This window comes from Antechinus flavipes, chromosome 5 (genome assembly GCF_016432865.1).
Source record: "Antechinus flavipes isolate AdamAnt ecotype Samford, QLD, Australia chromosome 5, AdamAnt_v2, whole genome shotgun sequence".
Taxonomy (NCBI): Eukaryota; Metazoa; Chordata; class Mammalia; order Dasyuromorphia; family Dasyuridae; genus Antechinus; species Antechinus flavipes.
The window spans coordinates 104394766-104415696 of record NC_067402.1 but is presented as its reverse complement, the minus strand read 5'-3'; the positions used below and the strand labels follow the sequence as shown (position 1 = coordinate 104415696).

The window sequence follows — 20931 nt, the reverse complement described above, 5'->3', positions numbered from 1 at the left end:
AAGATAGTTTGCAAACCTTAACCTTTATAAATACTAGTGATATTTTGGAAATAAAAAGCTTTAATTAAAAAAAAATTACAAAATAAATAAATTCTAGTGATTATAATTCCTATTTTACAGATGATTAAACCAAGATTTAGAAATTAAATAACATATCCCTCAGAAGATATCTGAATCCACATGTCCTGATCTATCCTTTTTTAAAAATTATTTTTAATTTAAGCCATTGCCAAATTGGTTCAATGACCAATCACATAGGGACAACACTGGAAGGTTTTCAAAAGCAAATTCCTCCCAAAAACCCCATGGTGCTGCATATAGCACAAGTATAAACTTTTTATAATTGAAGAAACTGAAGAGGTTGAGATTAAGTGACTTGCTTGTTTGAGTCCAAACACCATTTTTTCTGGCCATTGGGCTATATAATTTCTCAAATCCTTCCAGATCTGAGAGTCTATTTCTGTATTTGGGGATACAATTGGCATAAAGTGATTCTAAGATAGGATGAATCAATCACCATGTTTTCTATCTTTAGTTTCTTCACAGTTGGAAAAATGGAGGACACTCAATAAATGCCCAGTGACCAAATGGTCCCCAAAGGACTACTGCCAGAACTTCTGATTCTTACCGGGTCAATCCCAAATGGGTATGGATTTCCAGAAAATACTCCAGGGACAGCTGGATCCAGCTGCAAAATTGGATTGGTTTCCACCAAGTGAGAACTGCAAAGAAACAAAAGGAATAATTAATTAGGTGATATGAAAAATGTTTTCAGATATTCATGTGAAAATGTCTGAATACATTTTCAGGGGAGATAGTCCTAAAAAAGTCATGACTTCCAGAAGTCTTAGATTCAGTAGATTCAATAGTATCTGTTCTCTTTCTTTGGAGATTTAGGTCCCCTTTGGATTTATTGGCGCTTCTAGACTTTAGATCAAAGGAAGCCAGAAGTAGTAGACCTGACTGCAAACTAAGACTAATCCAGTCCTTTCTAAATTCAAACAGTGGTGACTTCTTCCCAAGGAAAGAGGATCTTTTTAGACTTATTTGTATATATATATGTAGACTTATTCTTATATAAATACATGTATTTATAAAGTTTTCAATCTGGTGCTGATGAAATTGTTGTCTTGACAAATATTTCAATATAATTAAGTTCCTTTGGAATACTATTTATTTTATGCATTTAAAAAATATTTTGAGCATGGGTTCATATCAGAACACCAAAGAAGACCATATAGAATTGCTTATCTCTCTTACTATAACACAAGATCCTTTGTATATAGTAGGAGTTTAATAAATGTTAATTGTTGACTGATTTGTATCTTCTTTAAGATATATCAACAAATATCTTTGTTGAATGAATGAACAGATAAAAGACATCTGTTAGTCCCAAGAGGAGACTGCATTAACTAATTAAAATCTCTGGACCTGGATTTCCCCACTAAAAAACTGATGACATGCCACAAAGTTGTCTTGAGTGGTCAAAGAGTAATCTAATTAAATTTCAATCACTTACTTCCATGTGCCATTTGTAAACATGGACCGAACACTCCAGGAGGAGCCAAAGATATTGAGAGCCTTGGAGAAACAGTCATTGTATATGAAGCCAGTGTAGACAGAGAAGAAACCCATTAGCAAGATCAAATATCGTCCATTGAAGAAGGTATTCCAGATCTGCTCAAAAAGAGACAGAGGGTTAGAGGGTTATCCTTGGACACTGATCCCTTGTCTTCAATGATGGATCTCTCAAGGGGTTAGAGGGTTATCCTTGGACACTGATCCCTTGTCTTCAATGATGGATCTTTCAAGGCCATTTCCCATCCTTTTCATGGTACAATATCCCCTTTATGCAATGGTCATCACTTTTTTTAAAAAATCATTTTTCATAACAAAGAATAAGAGCAAGCTGCTATTGCTTAATTATCATTGAATAGTCAAATCACAATATGATTCAATGTAGCTTCTTTAAAAAATAAATTCCTCCTAGAAGTGAGGAAACACCAAAAGGACCAGAATTTAAGAATAACTTGAAGAACTGATGTGCCAAATGATGCAGATTATTTATTTTTTAATTCACAAAGCAAAAAAAAAAAAAAAAAATAGAAGGATGAAAATGTTTACATTAAAGTATAATTATAATACTTTTGCATCAACTGACACGTGGTTTATCTATTAACTACACAAAGTCAAATTGATCTGTATTTAGTATATATATATAAAATTCTTCAAACATTGGTCAGATTTGTGCTTTCCATATAGTTTAAAGGGCTTAAAGGGATTGGAGGACATTAGTAAAAGCTAATATATTACCAACTAAAAAGCCTTTTTTCTACCAGGTTTCATGAAGTCGGGATAGGGAAACAGGTGAAGAACATTAATAGGCTAACCACAAGTAAAACAAACATTTAAATTTTTGGAGGGGAAAATATAACAAGAACATAAAACCTTTTCTCTTTAAAACAAATATCAAGTGAACAAGCATTTATCTGTTGCTGTTCAGTCAGTTCAGCCATGTCCAACTCTTTGTGACCCCATTTGGGTTTTCTTGGCAGAGATATTGGAGTTATTTGCCATTTCCTTCTCTAGTTTATTTGACAGATAAGAAAACTGAGGCAAACAAGGTCACTCAGCTAATTAGTGAGTGAAGCCAAATTAGAACTCATGAAGATAATGAATATTCCCTCCTTTCAGCTCAGCACTCTATCCACTGTGCCACTTAGCTATCCAAGCATATATTAGGCACTTACTGTGTGCCAAGCACAATGGTGTCCCCATTTACAGTTGAGGAACCTGAAGCATTTTCCTAGAATCACATAGCTAGTAAGTGTCTGATGTTACAATTTGAACTCAGGTCTTTCTACTTCCAGAACCAGAGTTCTATCCACTCTGTCATCTGGCTTCCGCTTTCTCTGGGAGAGAACAAAATATTGTTCATGGAAACAGAATTTTAGATTTTAAAGGGTTGGCCAGTTTTCTGTAGCTCCATCTCTCATTTTAAAATTGAATTTATAAAAATACGAGGTCCAGAGTAGTTCAGCAACTTAGGGGGCTACATGGAATACTAGATAGAGTGGTGGACTTAGAATCTGTCAATCTCTGTTCAAATACTGTTTCAGATGCTTCCTAGCTATGTGGTTTGGGACAAGTTCCTTAATCTCTCTGAGTTTTTCAGTTTCTTCATCTGTAAAAAGAGGGGTTAGGGTAAGCCAAATGACCTCTAGGGTCCCTAGGACAAACTTGGAATAATTTATGATCATATGTTCTCCTTTTCTAAGATCACACAACTTGTGGGAAAGTATAAATAAGACTTAAGACTTTCTAGTATTCATCCCACTATATAAAACTCCTTTCTTTTTGAGCTAAAAGTTGAAAGGGAAATCAGGTTAGATGTTTAGTGTTAGATGCTCACCTCATTGGTGTTCTTCTGGGCAAGCAAACTTTTTTCATTCATGACCATCCAAAGGGCCAAAATCAGCATGATAGCTCCATGGCCACAGTCTCCAAACATCACAGCAAACAGGAAGGGGAAAGTAATAATGGTGTAGGGGGCTGTTGGAGAAGAGGTATAGCAAGTTTGAGTTCATTTAAATTAAAATTCAGATAGCTAATGCAAGAAAAACTTTGCGAGTCCTCAGACAGATTTCTATAACTACTCAGTTATTTAGAGAAGAGTTCCAAAAACTTTAGTCTTTTTTTTAGAACTATAGAGCTAATTAAATTGTGCATACCCTTTGATCCAGCAGTGTTACTACTGGGCTTACATCCCAAAGAGATTTTAAAGAAGGGAAAGGGACCCACATATGCAAAAATGTTTGTGGCAGCCCTGTTTGTAGTGGGCAGAAACTGGAAACTGAATGGATGCCCATTAATTGGAGAATGGCTGAATAAGTTATGGTATATGAATGTTATGGAATATTATTGTTCTATAAGAAATGACCAGCAGGATGATATCAAAAAGGCCTGGAGAGACTTAAATGAATTTATGCTGAGAGAATGAGCAGGACCAGGAGATCATTATATACTTCAACAACAATACTATATGAGGATCAATTCTGATGGACGTGGCCCTCTTCAACAATGAGATGAACCAAATCAATTCCAATAGAGCAGTAATGAATTGAACCAGCTACACCCAGTGGAAGAACTCTGGAAGATGAATATGAACCACTACATAGAATTCCCAATCCTGCTATTTTTGTCCACCTGCATTTTTGATTTCCTTCACAGGCTAATTGTACACTATTTCAAAGTCCGATTCTTTTTTGTATAGCAAAATAGCTGTTTGGACATGTATACTTATATTGTATTTAACTTATACTTTAACATATTTAACATGTACTGGTCAACCTGCCATCTGGGGGAAGGGTTGGGGAGAAGAAGAGAAAAAGTTGAAACAAAAGGATTTGCAACTGTCAATGCTGAAAAATTACCTATGTGTATATCTTGTAAATAAAAAGCTATAATAATAATAAATAAATAATAAATAATTAAAAAAAAAAAGAACTATAGAGCTAGAAATGGATGAAACTTTAAAATCAATCAATCAATAAGAATCTATTAAGCTGTTTGAGTGATAACTGGCAGCAGTTGTGGGCTATTTTAGATGGCCAGCTTTGATGGGAATTATGATTTTGGGGTTGTGGCTCTTCTCCCTTGAGTCCAAGGCACCATGATAGGATCCATTCTTTCTATGCCCCTGGTTCTACCACTGGACTTCAGGGATGCTTATCACCCATATCAAGTCCAACTGTAAGAATTGTGTTCTTATCCATTCCATTCTGCATCTAGTCTTGGCTGGATGTGACCTGACATGCTGTTTCATGAAAATACCAAGAATAAGATACCAACTTCCCTACAGAATTTAAAGGGAAATTATTCATGCTATTAAGAAGCCATGTTGTTCTAGAATTTAAAAATCAAGTTTAGGTGTTCACCACTGGTTATAAGAATTTCAAGTATCCAGAAGTCCTTTTCCAAGAATTCTTCCAGAGTATGGAATCCCATGGCATTCATGAAACTGTTCAAGAAAATTATGATCTTAATTGGATTTAAAGAGATATTCTGATGCTATGATTTAAAAAAAAAAAAAAAAGCAAAACATGGATTTGCCTGCTTGGGCAAATTCTACTTTTAACATTATAAACAAGCAGAAATTCTTACTCAAGGGCATCCTGAACTTGAATGCCATCTTATGAACAACATGGTGCTATTGATTTTAGTATCCACCAATTGAACTTCTGATCTAATCTTTCAGGTTGTCATTGACCAAATCTCTAAAACACACTGAGATCCACTTACTTGGATTCATCTCTCGGTAATTCCCTACTCCATAAGCATCCACAATGTTCTGAAAGCCAGCAGTGAATTTATTGCTTCTATTAAAAGTAGGAGGAGTTGATTTCATTTCCACTGCTGTCATAATGGGGGCAATGGGTGAACCACTTCTGTCCTGAAATGGGAAAAAAAAGTCAATTTCAATTCAATTAAATTAAAAAAACATTCATTAAGCATCTTCTTTATGCAAGATCTGAGGATACTGAAGATACAAGGAGAAAGCCTGCCCTCAGGAAGCTTACATTCTACTGAGACATACTACACCAAAACTAATAATTTGAAGAGACTGTGAACAAGTGGATTATTAGAAAATGTTTCCTGATAGAAGTGGCAGCTGAGATGAACCTTGAAGTAATTCTAAGGAACAGAGGGTATCTTGGGCACTGAGGACAGTCTGTGGAAAGGGGACAGAGAAAAGAATGGAATTATGATTTCAAGGAACAGAAATAGACCAATTTGAATGTAATAAAAAGGTCATAAAAAAGAATAATGTAATAATGTCCTTGAGGACAGGGATTCTTCCATTTCTCTCTATATAGATAGACAGGTTTATATACATATTTAGAGAATGATAAATACGTAAATATGTATATAGCTTTGTATACTCAGAGCCTAGTACTATTAAACTCTGAACAGCTTAGCAATCTACTGCTCCCGCCAGACACCTTGCAAAAAAGAGTTTAGAATGTTAATTTCTACAAGGACATAAGTGCGCCCAGAGGCTGTTTGTAGAGGATAGTTATTCACAAATTCTCTCAAATGCCTCCTGGAGATCAGTCATAAAAGAGGAAAGGAAACATTCAAATTTCAAGTATCAACTCTACTGTGACTCCTGTAGGGAATGGCCTTATTTCATGCAGATGACTAAACAAATTCTTAGGTCCAAAGATTACTGGAAGTCCTATATAAGTTTGTATTCCTCCATGGGCTAGGACACACACAAAGTAAACTCAAGCCCCATTGCATATTGCAGGCAGGTTTTTCTATGTGTAGCGACTTCTCCATGCATACTTTTTCAACACCTATTCAAATCTGAAGTTCAAGTCCCCAGAAGATGGCTGTTATTAACCCTGAAGTAACCCTTAGGAATAACCCTCAAGGACTAGCTTTCCCACTAACTCACTCAGTGATCCTGACACCCCAGTCAAGGAGTTGTGGTAAAAGAGGCAAGGGTACTTTACAGAACAGCACAGATCCCCAAGCATCTTCAAACATCCCCTTCTCTGCTGCTCTCGCTAGTTACTTACAACTCCTTGCTGTAATGCTGTTTTGATAGCTACAGTATCTGCCACCGGGAACCAGATCTCAGCAATAATACACTGCTGGGTCACATCAATGTTGCAGCAATTTAGGACGTGGTAGATGGCTTTCATTTTCTGTACTTTGATGCTCCATGAGTACCAGTTGGCAGCTGCTTCCTGCAGTAGTTGCTGGCGGTGTGATTCAGTTTGAGTTATGACCTACAAGACCAAATAGAAAGATAATTACACATCCACTAAAAATGGGAACCAGGGACATGTTTGTGGACGATCTGGAAGTGATCTTGACTTCCACTGAGCCCCTAGAGTGAATACGATTTAGAAGTTGCTTATCATATAGTCATGGATTAATTGTGTCCGTGCCTTAATCTAGCTCCAACCATGTTCAGAAATTTGAAAGGGACTTTTGGTCATCCATCCCCTTTCCAGGTACAGATATACACCTGCAATATGCTCCCAAGAGGTCATCTAGTCCAAACCTCAGATAGATTTTGGAAATGAAGAATCTCAGAGAGATTCACAGTGACTTGTCCAGTTATATTGGGAGTGTCAGTTGGAATTTGAACCCAGGTCCCAGATGAAGAAACCAAAGTCCAGAGAGACTGTGATTTGTGTTCATGGCTACATTGTTAGCATCTGGAGTCAGGAAAATTCATTTTCATGAGTTCAAATCCCATCTCAGACACTTAGTAGCTGTAATCCTGGGCAAATCATTTACCTCTATTATTTGCCTTGTTTTCCTTATCTGTAAAAGGAGCTGAAGAAGGAAATGACAGACCACTCCAGTGTCATTGCTAAGAAAATCTCAAATGGTTTACCAAGAGTTGGTCACAATTGAACATTCCATATTTGATTCTTAGAGAACATAAGTATTTAATAAGGGAAGTTGATGACCACCTTTTAGAGGAATACCAATTCCCAAATGCTATTTGGGCTAAGCCAGAGAAGAATTGCCCAAAGTAACTCAGGACCTCTGAATCAGGAGGGAGTCTCAGACACAAAGATCTCATTAGATATCCACATTATAGACAGAAAAATGACTAGACATTGTTTTAGAAAACCCAGGACTTAATCCATCACTAACTAGCTGTGTGAGACTAGGTAAATTATCTCACCCCTTGGCCACAATTTCCTTTCAATAAAGAAGGAAATTTTACAGTATAAGATACTAAGGTATTTAGTCTAAGCCCCAGGTACTACAAATTCTAGAATGCTGGGATTGATGTTTTGTCAATATAGCTGGAATTTAAGATAGGATTTAAAAATTCCGTCTTTGGGCTGATCCAGAGACTCTCAAATCACAAATGACAAATGGAATAAATTCCAAATGTAGGCACATGATTGTCATTTGGCTATACCACACATTATCTATGATCTTGAATGCCTCAGCCAGATTTCAAGTGAGGCCCAAAAAGTAATAGCTGACATGTTTATATAGTATTTTACAATTTACAAAGCATGTTCACATACTTTATCTCATCTGTTCCTTATCATAACCCCATAGTATTGCAAATCTTCGTAGTATTCCTTATCACAATCCCAAGTATTGCAAATTTTATCACTCCCATTTTACAGATGGGCAAAATGAGGTTCAAAATTGTGAACTCAATATCTAGAAAGAATCAAGGACTTCAACACAGGTCTTAAGACTCCAAATTGAACATAATTTCTAGTACATTTCAATGCCTCCCTTTGGACACTATACACCATCTGGTGCAAAAAAAGTGAATAAGAACCACAAAACTATGGATTTGAACTTGAAGGGACCTTAGACACCAACAAGTCCAACTCTAATTTTACAGATGAGGAAAATGAAGCACAGAGAGGTGGAGTGTCTTAATCATGATCACAGCTAATAATAGCTATTTATGTGGTGCTTTAGCATTTGCCAAATGTTTTATAAATATTATCTGAACTTCACAAGGAACCTGCAAGGTAGGAAACATTATCATATCCATTTGTGACAAGATTTGAATGCGAGTCTTGCTGACTTCTGACCCAGTGGTCTATCCCCTGTACCACTTAGCTGTCAAGGATGTATCTAAAGCAGAATTTGGCTCATGAATTTATCCATTATTCCACACTGACTCTGCTATGACTCTCACTCAAAAGAGGTTCTTAATAATCATCACAATCACCCCCAATGGAAAAAAAATAATTCTTACTTACAGTATTTAAATCCTCCAGCCTCACATTGACGTTGGCCAACATTTCTCTCCTCTCAGAAGCCACTTCAGGACAGGGATAAACAGTGGCTCTAAATCTGTGTGCCAAAAGATGTTCCATATAGTATTACTGAAGACATCTGGAGAATCTCTACCACATTTCAAAGTTTTTCATTCATTTTTTCCTCTCTTTATAACCCCATTTGGAATTTTCTTGGCAGAGGAACTAGAATGGTCTGCCATTTCCTCCTCCAGCTCTTTTTGCAGATGAAGAAACTAAGGCAAACTAAGTAACTTGGCCAGAAACATCCATCTGGTAAGTATTTGAGGCCAGATTTCAATTCAGAAACATCAATCTTTCTGATTCTAGGCCTGACATTCTTATCTATTGAGCCACCATTTCCAAAGAACTTAGCAATTCCTAAGTGGTTACAGACTTGGGATATGAATGATTTCCTAGAGCAAAATCAATTTCTTGATAACTGGGAAACAAATCCCAGGACAAGGATTTCCCATTTCATTTACTATAATTGGGAATCACCACTGGGATTCTATTTCATAAATGGCCTGCTTTCAAACCACAAAACTTCTGAACAACTTAATCAGTGAGGCTACAGGGGAGACATGGCCCATATTGGAGTCAGAATTTCATAATCAGTTCTTCTAGATATAGGTCTGTATGCCTGGGAACTAAACAGAGCTTACTTCTGCAGACACAGACTAAAAGGAGAAATACAAATTAGTCCATTTTCTTTCCATTTGGGACAAGGGTTATAACCAGAACTCGACACACACACAAAAAAAAAAAAAAAACCTGCATAATTTCAAGGTCTATGAACTTAGAAAAAAAATTTGCATCTTCATTTCAACATAACTGACTTTTTGACTCATATGAATTTTATACATTTAAAAGCATTTTTCTGAGAAGAGAACTATAAGGTTCACCAGATGCAAAAGGGATACACAAGAAAATACTGACTTAGCAGTTAGTGATACATTCAACAGAGAATGCAATTGTTTTGAACCACCTATAGGTTTTGTTTATCTGGACCCTCCCTGGGCTTCCCACAATTTAATTAAGTAATTAAAAACTGGTTATATTGCCAGGTGTAGGGAATGAATGGTCACCAGAAAATTCAAGTAGTCCTTAAAATCTCAGCCCCATAAAATGTACTCTTTTTTCTAAACTTCTCCAATTAATGTTGACACAGACCCAGGGTGGAAGTAATCATCCCCATGCTCTTCTTACCCTTCACAAATTTTGCTGACTTTTTTTTTGAGTTGGTCCCCTTGATAAAATATGATGAATATGTTCTTTTTCAGCTCTTCTTTCTGAAAGATCAACACAGTATAAATATTAGGAGTTTGTTTTATCTTTTGTTATAGCAAATATTGCAATATTTCTGTTCTCATAGAACAATCCCTTAAAAAAAAAAAGCTATTCTTTAAAAAAAAAAAAAAAGAGGAAAAATAATTCAGCAAAACTAATCAATACATTAACCATGTCTAAAACATATGTAAAGAGATCCCTTTGCTACTGAAATGTGGTGTGTTCTATATGAAATTAAGGAAAAGAAGAAAATCCATTGCAATAGGATTCCTTGAGACCAAAATTTATTATTACAATTGATTATAATCTTAAATACATCAACAAATACATTTTCAAATGTAAAAACCATATTGGTAGGCCAGTTTTGCAAAGGAGATAGTCTAGAATTTAAACACACACACACATCTATTCTAATGATAGAAAATAGAAACTTATCCAAAAATGTTTTCCTCACTGTCCATAAATCACCAACTTTTGCTTGAGTTACATGATACAGTGAATGACAATATGGAATAATAACAGCAATAATAACTAACAATTATAGAGTACTTCATTTGCAAAGTACTTTACAAATATGTCTCATATTATCCCTACAACAATCCAGAGAAGTGGGAACTATTATCGTCCCTTTACATCTTGGGAAAAATAGAAATTTAGTTACCAGTTTATTAGAATTCTATGCACTGCTCCAGGTTGCCACTCCTAGGAAAGAATTAGTGATTTATGGATAGAGAGCTAGATTTAGAGTCAGTAAGACCCCACTTCAAATACAGCCTTTGGCACTGAGTAGTTCTATAACCCTGGCCAGGTCATTTAATCTATTTACCTCAAGTTTTCAGATCTTTAAAATAGAGATAATAATCATCCCAACCTTCCCCAAGTTGTGGTGAGGATAGAGAAGGTACATTTTTAAAGCACTTTGCAAACCTCAAAAAGTATTATTATCAATTGCTCATCATCATCACTAATTGCTTACATGGCACTAAATCAGAGGATCATAGAACTCTCTAATTAAACTTATCATTTTTCAGTTTAGTAAAGAGTGGACCAAACTGATTAAAGGACTTGCCCAGATCACACAAATAGTAAGTAGCATTAAGTCAAGTCCCTTCTGTTTTCCATAGACTGACTTTTTGGTTCATGTTTTTTCCAGTTGAGTGACCAAACAGAGAAAAGGAACCTTTAACTTTTAATGTCAGGATAGTTCTAAATCTCCACTAAATTGTACAAGTGCCCACAAAATAGCTAATCTTGCCCTCTGTTCCAAATCCTAACTCATTCCAATGCCTTTCACAGAGGTAGTAAAAGAATTACACTGTTGAATTCAATCCATTCATTGAGCCCCCAGCATTTAAGGGAGAAGAGAAAGGGAAAGTAGCTCTGGATATCTCCAGAGCATTTGTCATTGAAATATGGTGTTTCACAGATATTGGATTACTTGCCTAGGGGAGGGGTGGAGGGAAGGGAGGGAAAAGAAAAATTTGGAACTCAAGCTTTTGCAAGAGTGAATGTTGAAAACTTTCTATGCATATGTTTTGAAAATTAAAAGCTAAAAAAAAACCCACAAAAATATATAAACGAAATAAAATTTTTAAAAAGAAATATGGTATTTTACATGAAAACTCAAGAAAAAAGAGAAAATCCTAGAGACCACAATTGTTTTGTTATTATAATGTATTACAATGTTCAGTACAATCAATAAATAAATTTTCAAATATAAAACCCACAATTAAAGATTCTTAAGTGAAATCATTACCTTCTGTATATTTAGATAATCTGTAATAGAAAGAGTTCAAGATTTGCTACTTATTAGGAATGGTAGTTTGACTGTCATTTCCTTTCTCTTATTTCTTCATCTGTAAAATGAAGTCAGACTAGTTGATTTCTAGGGTCCCTTCCAAATAAAAATCTATGATTCTATATTTAACATAAGAACATAATTTATTGACTTTATATAGAATTCATCCTATATATTTTTATGTTCCTGCTTTGAATGTATCTACAAAATGTTACAAATAAACTTCATTTCTTTGTTGTCTTCACATTTGTTATAAACATTTTGACCTTTGTTCAACTCTTGGATAGTGGTGATTGTGTGTGTGTGTGTGCGCTTGTGCGTGTGTTTTGTTACTATTATTAAGATGATAAAAATAATTTGTATTAAGCAATTCCAATAGACTTAGGATGGAAAATGCCATCTGCATCCAGAGAGAGTTCTATGGAGACTGAATATGAGCCAAAAGCATGATATTTTCATTTTTTGTTTGTGTTTCTTTCTTTCTCATGGTTTTCCCTTTTGGTCTGATTTTTCTTACACAACGTGACAAATATGGAAATGAGTTTAGAAAGATTGTAAAGGAAAAAGGGAGAAAAATTTGGAAAACAAAGTACTTCAAAAATGACTGTTCAAAACTGCTTTACATGTATTTGGAAAGCAAATCCTATTGAAAAATGAAAAAAAAATACTTGTGTAAATAGATCTATTTATTCCCTATTAGGACAAAAAAGGACATTAGAGGCAGCCAGTGACAAAACTTGGTTTCAACCACTGGACAAGTCATTTGAATTCTTTCTGCCTCAGTTTTTTCATCTGTAAAATAAAGGTAATAATAATAATAATAGCTATTTTACAGGATTATTGTAAGAATAAAATGAGATCTTATTTGTAAAGAGCTTTGAAACCCTTAAAGTGCTACATAGATGCTTGCTATTATAATTAGAGATCATCTAGTCCAACTCCTTCATTCTACATAAAAGGATACTGAGACTTCTAACATAACAACTGTAACAACTGATCATCCAAAGCATTCTCTGGACAATTTAATAGAATAACTTTTGTAATTATGCAATATAATACATAAATTATATAATATCATCACATGTAATATGTATGTGTAATGTGTAATATACGTATATAGCAATGTGTTCATTATTCTCCTTCACTCTCTCACTAAAATTTTGGTATTTCCATGGTTTTTTTTTTGTTTTTTTTTTTTTTTTTGCCTTTTCTCACTTCAGGGCTTACTTTGGGAACACAAATGACACTAAAATGCATCTCTAGGTGCTGAATATGTGGAAGAGAGAGAAAAGGTGAAGAATTTACAGGAATATGTGAATTCTTTTTCTGTATTTATTTTCATTATTTCTGTGTTTCCCCTATGACCTGTATAATATGTGCAGACCCATATGTACTTGAGCCTTGGCCAGCTATATCTGAAGCCTGAAGGCCTGATATTCTGTTTCCGAGAAATCAGGTGATTTCAGGGAAACAGAAACCTTCCATTCCAATCTCTCCAGATAGCAACAACCAATTAGATGCCTCCCTCTCCCCTTCTCAGTGCTCTCTTACTTGTAATGTAATCTCTTGTATAAAAGCTGTTTATCTTTACTACTTCTTTAGCCCTCCTACCGGGAGCTTTCTTTTTCCCTTATCTTGTGATACAAGGGCTCATCCTCCGGAGGTAAAATAAATGACCTTTTTGCTTTCTATTTTGAGTGATCTCTGAGTAGTCATTTTGGGTAAGGTCTTCTATATCTCACGCATGAAGAACAGCGTATCTAGTGGTCTGTTGAATTACAATAAGCTTACAGTAAAATCCTAGATCTTTTTTCGGATGACTAAAGATCTATCCACAGTTCTCCATTTTGTAATTTGATTTTAAAACTTATTTACTTAAAAAAAAAAAAAAGCAGAATTCATGATTTCAGTAACTTAGAATCTTTCAGTGAAAAAAAACTCCCTCTATCAAAGCAGATCTGCAACTTCTCTGCATACAATGAATAATTTTAAAGAGTTGGAGGAGAAAGAGGGAGAACCTGAAATCTTAAATGATTTATTCATAATTACAGAGTCATTATGTGTCACAGGAAAGATTCCAGGCCTTTTTGACTCCTGGGGCCAAATCTCTAACCCCTATGTTACCTTTCTCTTCAAGTTTATATTTAACCTATTAAATATCATCTTATAATATTCTGTCTGAATAACTTTTTGGATCTGGAAACTCACTCTACCAAATATTTCTCTTAATTTTCTGTCATCCATATCCACTACGTGACATAGTAGATAAGAGTACTGGACTGGAATCAGGAAGACCGGAAGGCAAATCCAGCCTCAGACATATCCTAGCTCTGTGACTTTGGGCAAGCCCTTAACCTGTGTTTGCTTCAGTTTTCCCCAAACCATAAAATGGAGATAATAATAGTTCCTTTCTCCCAGGATTATGAGGACAAACTGAGATATTTCTAAAGCATTTTGCAAACTTCAAAGTGCTATATAAATGCTAGTTATTATTATGAAGTATGCCATCTATGCCTTCATCTAAAGATATGCATATTGGTTTTTTCTTTCTCATTTTCTCCCCTTTGATCTGATTTTTCTTGCATTCATGCATTGCAGCATGATCAATGTGGAAATATATTTAAAAGAACTGTCCATGTTTAACTTATATCTGATTACTTGCTGTCTAGGGGAGGGGAGAAGTGGGAAAGGAGGGAGAAAAATTTGAAACACAAGGTTTTTGCAAAGGATATGTCCTATCCTTTGTCTATCAATATACCAAATTATCTCTATCACAAACCTTCATAAAATTTCACTTTTACCAATGTTCATGGATCAGTTTTGAATTTGTGCTACTCTTTCTCAATAACTTTCTCTATTTGGTATTTGAAAAGCTATTGTTACTAAAAAGATGAGACACAACTGACATTTGGATTAGTTTCTTTCTCTCTCCCCCCCCTTTAAATCCACTACCAAAAGTGTAATAACACTTTTGGTATCCAAAGTATACTTGAAAACTATCTTTGCATGTATTTTGAAAAATAAAAAGATATTATTATAAAAAAGATATGCATAAAAGGTCAAATAGCATAAAGCCACATAAATAAAAATAATCAACATTTATAGCAATTTAAGATTTGGAAAACACTTTTCAACTATTATTTCATTTGATTCTCACAACTTGAAGGAGATAAATATTAAAGAATCCTGAGATACTCACTGTGACAGGATCCTCCAGAAGAGTATCTATCTCAGTATACTTAAGATAGATATTTCCTCGACAAACACGCCACAGTAGACGCTCAAAGGGAGCCATTCTCTCCCTGTTTATGACACCGGCGGTGAACCTGAGTAATAAGTTACGAGAACAAGATTTTCCTAAGTCACTTAAATAAATCATAACAGCTAAGCAAGTTTGAGGGAGACATGGTGATACCTACATGCAAGAAGTAGTCTATGAGATCAGAATGTGTTTAAAATCAGGCATGACATCAAGAAAATAACTGATGCAGACTCCCATTTCCTACCTGTGACTTTAGTTAAAATGTTTAGCCTCTCTGAAGTTCAGTTTCTTATCTATAAAATGGAGATAGTATTTTCACAATCTGCTCAAAGACTTAATGGAATGGGTTATTTGGAAAGAAAACATTTTGGAAATTTAAAAGTTCCATATAACAGAAATGTTCAACATATTGCACGTGTATAATCTATCTTCGATTATTTACTATTACTATTACTTTAAAAATTACTTCACTATTACTATTACTTTACAGTAATACTATTACTGAGAGGAGGAGAGAGGTGAAAGAGGGAAGGAGAGATGGAATGTGGAATTCAAAACTTTTTTTAAAAGGTTAAAATTCTTTTATCATACAGCAGGGGAGAAAATAAAAACATTTTCTATAAGATCATGAATTATTACGACATATGCATTTATATTTATGTGTCCATATACCTGCATGTATATGTGCATATGTCTATGTATATTATTGAATTATTTAGTAATCTATGGAAATAAATGAGGCTCATAAGATTCTAGTATACCCATTTGCAAAATTGGAGGTCATTTTTGCAAAACTTTGGAGGAAAACTCATATTCTTGAGGTATTGTTATATTCTCCAACACTGAGGCTCATTCTATTTTCCTTCTGTTCTTAGGATTCCCATATTCTGAAAAGACTGGTAAAAAAAAATACCTGCTTTAGAAATCAAACATTCACTTATGAAGAAAATAATGATCATGGATCATTACAGCATATGTTTTAAGGTGAGTATATGTCTTGTTTTATGTCCTATCCTTTGTCTATCAATATACCAAATTATCTCTATCACAAACCTTCATAAAATTTCACTTTTACCAATGATCATGGATCAGTTTTGAATTTGTGCTACTCTTTCTCAATAACTTTCTCCATTTGGTATCTGAAAAATCTATTGTTACTAAAAAGGTGAGACACAACTGACATTTGGATTAGTTTCTTTCTCCCTCCCCCGCTTTAAATCCATTATAAAAAGTGTAATAACACTTTTGGCATCCAAAGTATACTTGGCACATAATATACTAGCACATAGTAGGTTCTCAAAAAATGTTGATAATAAATAAACCCAATTGTTAATAAATCAACCTAGATTGATTGATGCCAACAGGTATACTTACTAGACAATCATTTAAATGATCACCTGAATTTACAAATCAGTATTCAGAACTGCATGTGCCTTATAAGGAAACATTCTATACTTTAGAAATATGGAAAAATAAAGACTAAAAGAATAAAAATGAAATCAGATTAAGGTCCTTTCAAGCTCTCTGCTCTCTTGTTCTATATAATAAGCCCTTGGGTAGAAGCATTAAATTCATCAAAAAGTTGTCCCAAAAGTCTCAATGAAGTTTTCTGTTATTAAAAGCTTAGAATAATAACATCTATATATTACAAAGAAATTTTAAAATATTGACTAAAGATAAATATAAGTATTTTATCTTCACAACAACCCTGGTGCTATTATTGTCTCCATTTTACAGATCAGGAACATGAGGCAGTCCAAGGTTAAATGTCTTGCCGAGGGTCAGTCGGTTAGTATCTGAGGCCACATATACTGCTCTTTGTCCCCTGGGCCTCTGTACTAAGATTTTTAGTGTACCTTTAAAGACACAGGGTTTGAACTGTGATTTTTATCAGTGCAGGAAAACCACCCCAGAAGCAGATCACCAACTCTTCACCCCAGGCATTAAGAAGCTAGTTAAGTGAGTTGTCTAGTGTTATAAATCTAGGAAGAATCTGATGTGGGATTTCATTCCAGGTCAATCAGATTTTGTAGCCTGACCTCTTCCCCCTACTACAGGGTGCTTATCTGCAAAACTTTACTGAAGAAGAAAAACTGGTTGCAGTTTATTATCCCATTTTACAGAGGAGGCAATGGAAATACTGAGAGTTTAAGTGACTTGCCCAAATTTGCACAAGGTAGTAAGAAAACACTGAAATTAGAATTGAAACTGGTGAATTTAGGCTCTTCTCAGCAATTTAAGATAATTCTGAAAAATATGGGATGGAAAAGGCATTTATACCCAGAAAGAGAACTATGGAGACTGAATATAGATCAAAGCATACTATTTTTACCTTTTTTGTTTGTTTGCTTTTTCTTTCTCTTGGTTTTTTTCCCCTTTTGGTTTTTCTTGCACAACATGACAAAGATGGAGATATATTTAAAAGGATTGTGCATATTTAACTTTAATAGATTGCTTGCTATCTGAGAGGTAAGGAAGGAAGGGAGAAAAATTTGAAACACCACAAGTCTTACAATGAGTAATGCTGAAAGGTATCTTTACATGTATTTGGAAAAATAAAGTACTATTGAGAAAAAAAAAAAAAAGATTGAATCACAGGACTCCTAACTTCCCAATCTAGCATTTTTACCCCTTTCTTACAAACCAGTAACGTCCCATTTCCTGTGCTTGTTTCTTTATTAAATGATGATTTTGTATCTCCCTGATTCTCCTTCTGGGAATAGAGGCTTTTGGTAGGCATTATGAATGAAGAATGAAAGTTTTAGTAATTCAGTTTTTACAGCAGAATAAAGGTGTTTTGTGGTTACAAGCAACATACTAACCCCAGTTTCCCAGCCACTGGTGAAGGGACACTCTTCAGTTCCAAGAGGCCAGAGGTGTCTTCAGTAAAGAAATCATCAGTTAAGCCGTTTTCAGTCTGAAAATCAAAACCCAAGCCATTGAATTTACATACCTTAAAATGGCCTTAAAGGCAGCATCTCTTAGTTGTTTTTAAAGTGTAATAGTTAAAAGTATCACGCTGCTCTTATTTTCCATCTGAGGATGCACTTCTCAGTTTTTTCCTAATAAAAACCTTGCTGGAAAAAAAGACTCCAAAACTGACACCCTTTTATGCCTGTTGCTTTTATCTGAACATTGTTTTGTTTCTGTTCTCTCAGGTGCCAGTAGGTTTCAAATGGGCTAGTTTGACAGATGTGAGGTTTTAGTCTTGAAACAACAAAAAAATCATGATAGCTAATGTTTATGGCACTGTGCCAAGTTTTCTTTTTTTACAATTATTATTTTGTTTGGTCCTCAAAACAATCCTGGGAGGTAGGTGCTATTATGGGGAAACTAAGGCAAATAGGTTCTGACTTTCCCAGGGCCATACTCATCTGCCTCATATAATACAGAAGTCAGAAGAAAAGGTAGAATTGCAAAAAGGTATTTGCTCAAACTCACACACATCTGGATTTGAATTCATGTCCATTAACCAAATCTATCTACCAAACTTTATAATCTTGCCATTTCTTCCAGTAAAATATGATATTGATCAGCAGGGCAAAGTACAGGCGCTACAAATTTTTCTTCCATAATGTTATTTGTTTGTTTGTTGAGAAAATAAAATATTTTTCTTGATTTCCTGTTTTCTTAGGGTTTTTTTTTTTTCCATTTTTCTCTCTCTTCCCTAGTTTTTTTTCCTTCTTTTAAAAAAAAATTATGTTTACTATGTGTAATTTTATATACTGTTTTATTTATTACTTCTTTCAAGAGAGACAGACAGAAACACAGACACACAGAGACAGAAACAGAGAGGGAAAGACAGAGACACAGAAAGACAGGGGACACAGACTTTCCCTCTAAGAACTGAGTCTCGGGTTATAGTCCTAAGTGATCTACTTTGCCCCCAGAGTGTGTTTGTGAGTGTTTAGCACAGAGTTCTCTCTCCTTCAGGCTGAAAGACTATCCTCCACCCCATCTTTCTGGGGTACTTTCCTATCACCATTCAATGCTGCTTCCCCTTTCCCTAGTCTACCCTCCTTTGCCCCATCAATCTGGACTATTAAATTAAAGAATGATTCTCATTCTAAAGCAAATTGACCAGTATCTCAAATGGAAGAGTGAGGACTCTCATTCTTCTAATCACTCCAGCCCATATCATTACCTCAAAGAAGTCTTCTGTTTTCTTCAGGAGATATTTGAGTTCTGTGAGTTGCAAGAAGTTGGTTCTCAGAGCCTGCTGATTCTGGTTGGCTTCCTGCAGCTCCCCCTCCAGCTTTTCCAAAATGATCTTAGGAAGAAAAGAAAAAAAAGAACTACTTTACAAATGCTCTGGACACTCTTGATGGAAATAATAAGTTAAGAACCTCAGAGAACGAAAGGGCAAAGCCATATCCCTCAAACTACTTTCAGTCAGTCTTTTTTTCAGTTAAGTCTGCGTCTCTGTGACCCCATTTGGGGTTTTCTTGGCAAGGATACTGGAATGATTTGTCATTTCCTTATCCAACTCATTTGACAGATGAGGAAACTGAGGCAGAGTTAAGTAACTTGACCAAGGTCACACAGCTAAATGTCTGAAGTCAGATTTGAACTCAGGAAAATAAGTCTTCCTGACTTTAGACTTGGTGCTGTATCCACTGTGCCTCATACCTGCCCTTAGGGAGGCTCTTAACAACTGAAAAATGCCATAATTTCATGATTTGGAAAGCAAAGGATGATTTAGCCTAGATTTGATTACAACATTTATTCACTAAGACTTTTAGAAGTATGAGTGCATATGTGTATGTATGTGCATGTATTTATAAAAACAACTGTGTTTTTATCAGAGCTGGGTTTTTAATAATGTAGGGTACTTTTGAGAAACTCCTTTTTCCCAGGCAGCTAGACTCATTCTCCACAATTTATAATCATGAGCATTGCTTGAGACAGTAAAAGGTCAAGTGCCTTGCCAAGTATCACATGTCCAACATGAATCAGATTCAGAACTTGAACCCCATTTTTTTTTTTTTTTTTGGAGAAGCTGCTTTCTTGCTTTCTATTCACTAACTTATACTTTTTGATATAAAACTAAAATTAAGGTTTGGGTATAACTCCACATAAAATTGACCAACAATCCAGTAAAAAATTTAAATGTAGAAACATGTACATTTGTACCTAAGCTGAATTACACAGAATAAATTCTATGGGATATTTTTTGACCATCCACAGACCCCATCCTAACTTCATGACAGTTGCAAGCCCAGAGATCCATTACAACAGCTCACTGTGGCATTCATACAACATTTGAATTTTGCATTATCTTCATTTTAAAAAGGAGGAAAAAGGAGAGGTAAAGCCCAAAATTATAAATCTAGGGGAAGAATTTGATTCCAATTCTTTGTTTCCAGGTTTAGAATTTTAATCGCTACATGACATCACCCAAATTCATTCTCAGAAAATTAGGAGTTGCCTTATCTGATACAGCTAGTGAATCATTCGGTTGTTGTTTTTTAAGGGGCTATTATTACCACATATTGTGCTTAAAAAACGGGGGGGTGGGGTATAAACAATCCACATACAGGATAAATAGGAAATAATTAAATTAAAAGAAAGAAGGAATTAGAATTAAGAAGGATTGGGAAAGCTTCTTATTTTAGCTGGGATCTAAAGCAATCCAGAAAACCCAGTAGGTAGAGGAGGGAGAATGGTCAAAGCTGGGAAACAGCCAGAGAAAATACCCGGAGTTGAGAGATGGAATGTCTTGTTCATGGAATGGCAAGGAGAGCAGTTACTGCACAGATGAATTAAGTGCTGGGAAGTAA

General features: G+C 35.0%; 1 protein-coding gene across 1 annotated transcript in view; it reads right to left on the bottom strand.

Moving 5' to 3' along the window:
* Positions 1-20931, bottom strand: part of ATP6V0A4 (ATPase H+ transporting V0 subunit a4) — a 45208-nt gene that overhangs the window by 16921 nt on the left and 7356 nt on the right. The window contains exons 4-13 of the mRNA XM_052001410.1: positions 19296-19421; positions 17974-18068; positions 15089-15215; positions 10011-10093; positions 8766-8859; positions 6585-6797; positions 5302-5452; positions 3413-3552; positions 1520-1677; positions 629-722 (exon numbers count right to left, since the gene is read on the bottom strand). Of these exons, the coding sequence (XP_051857370.1) occupies positions 629-722; positions 1520-1677; positions 3413-3552; positions 5302-5452; positions 6585-6797; positions 8766-8859; positions 10011-10093; positions 15089-15215; positions 17974-18068; positions 19296-19421 (1281 nt within the window). The remainder of the gene's footprint in view (positions 1-628; positions 723-1519; positions 1678-3412; positions 3553-5301; positions 5453-6584; positions 6798-8765; positions 8860-10010; positions 10094-15088; positions 15216-17973; positions 18069-19295; positions 19422-20931) is intronic.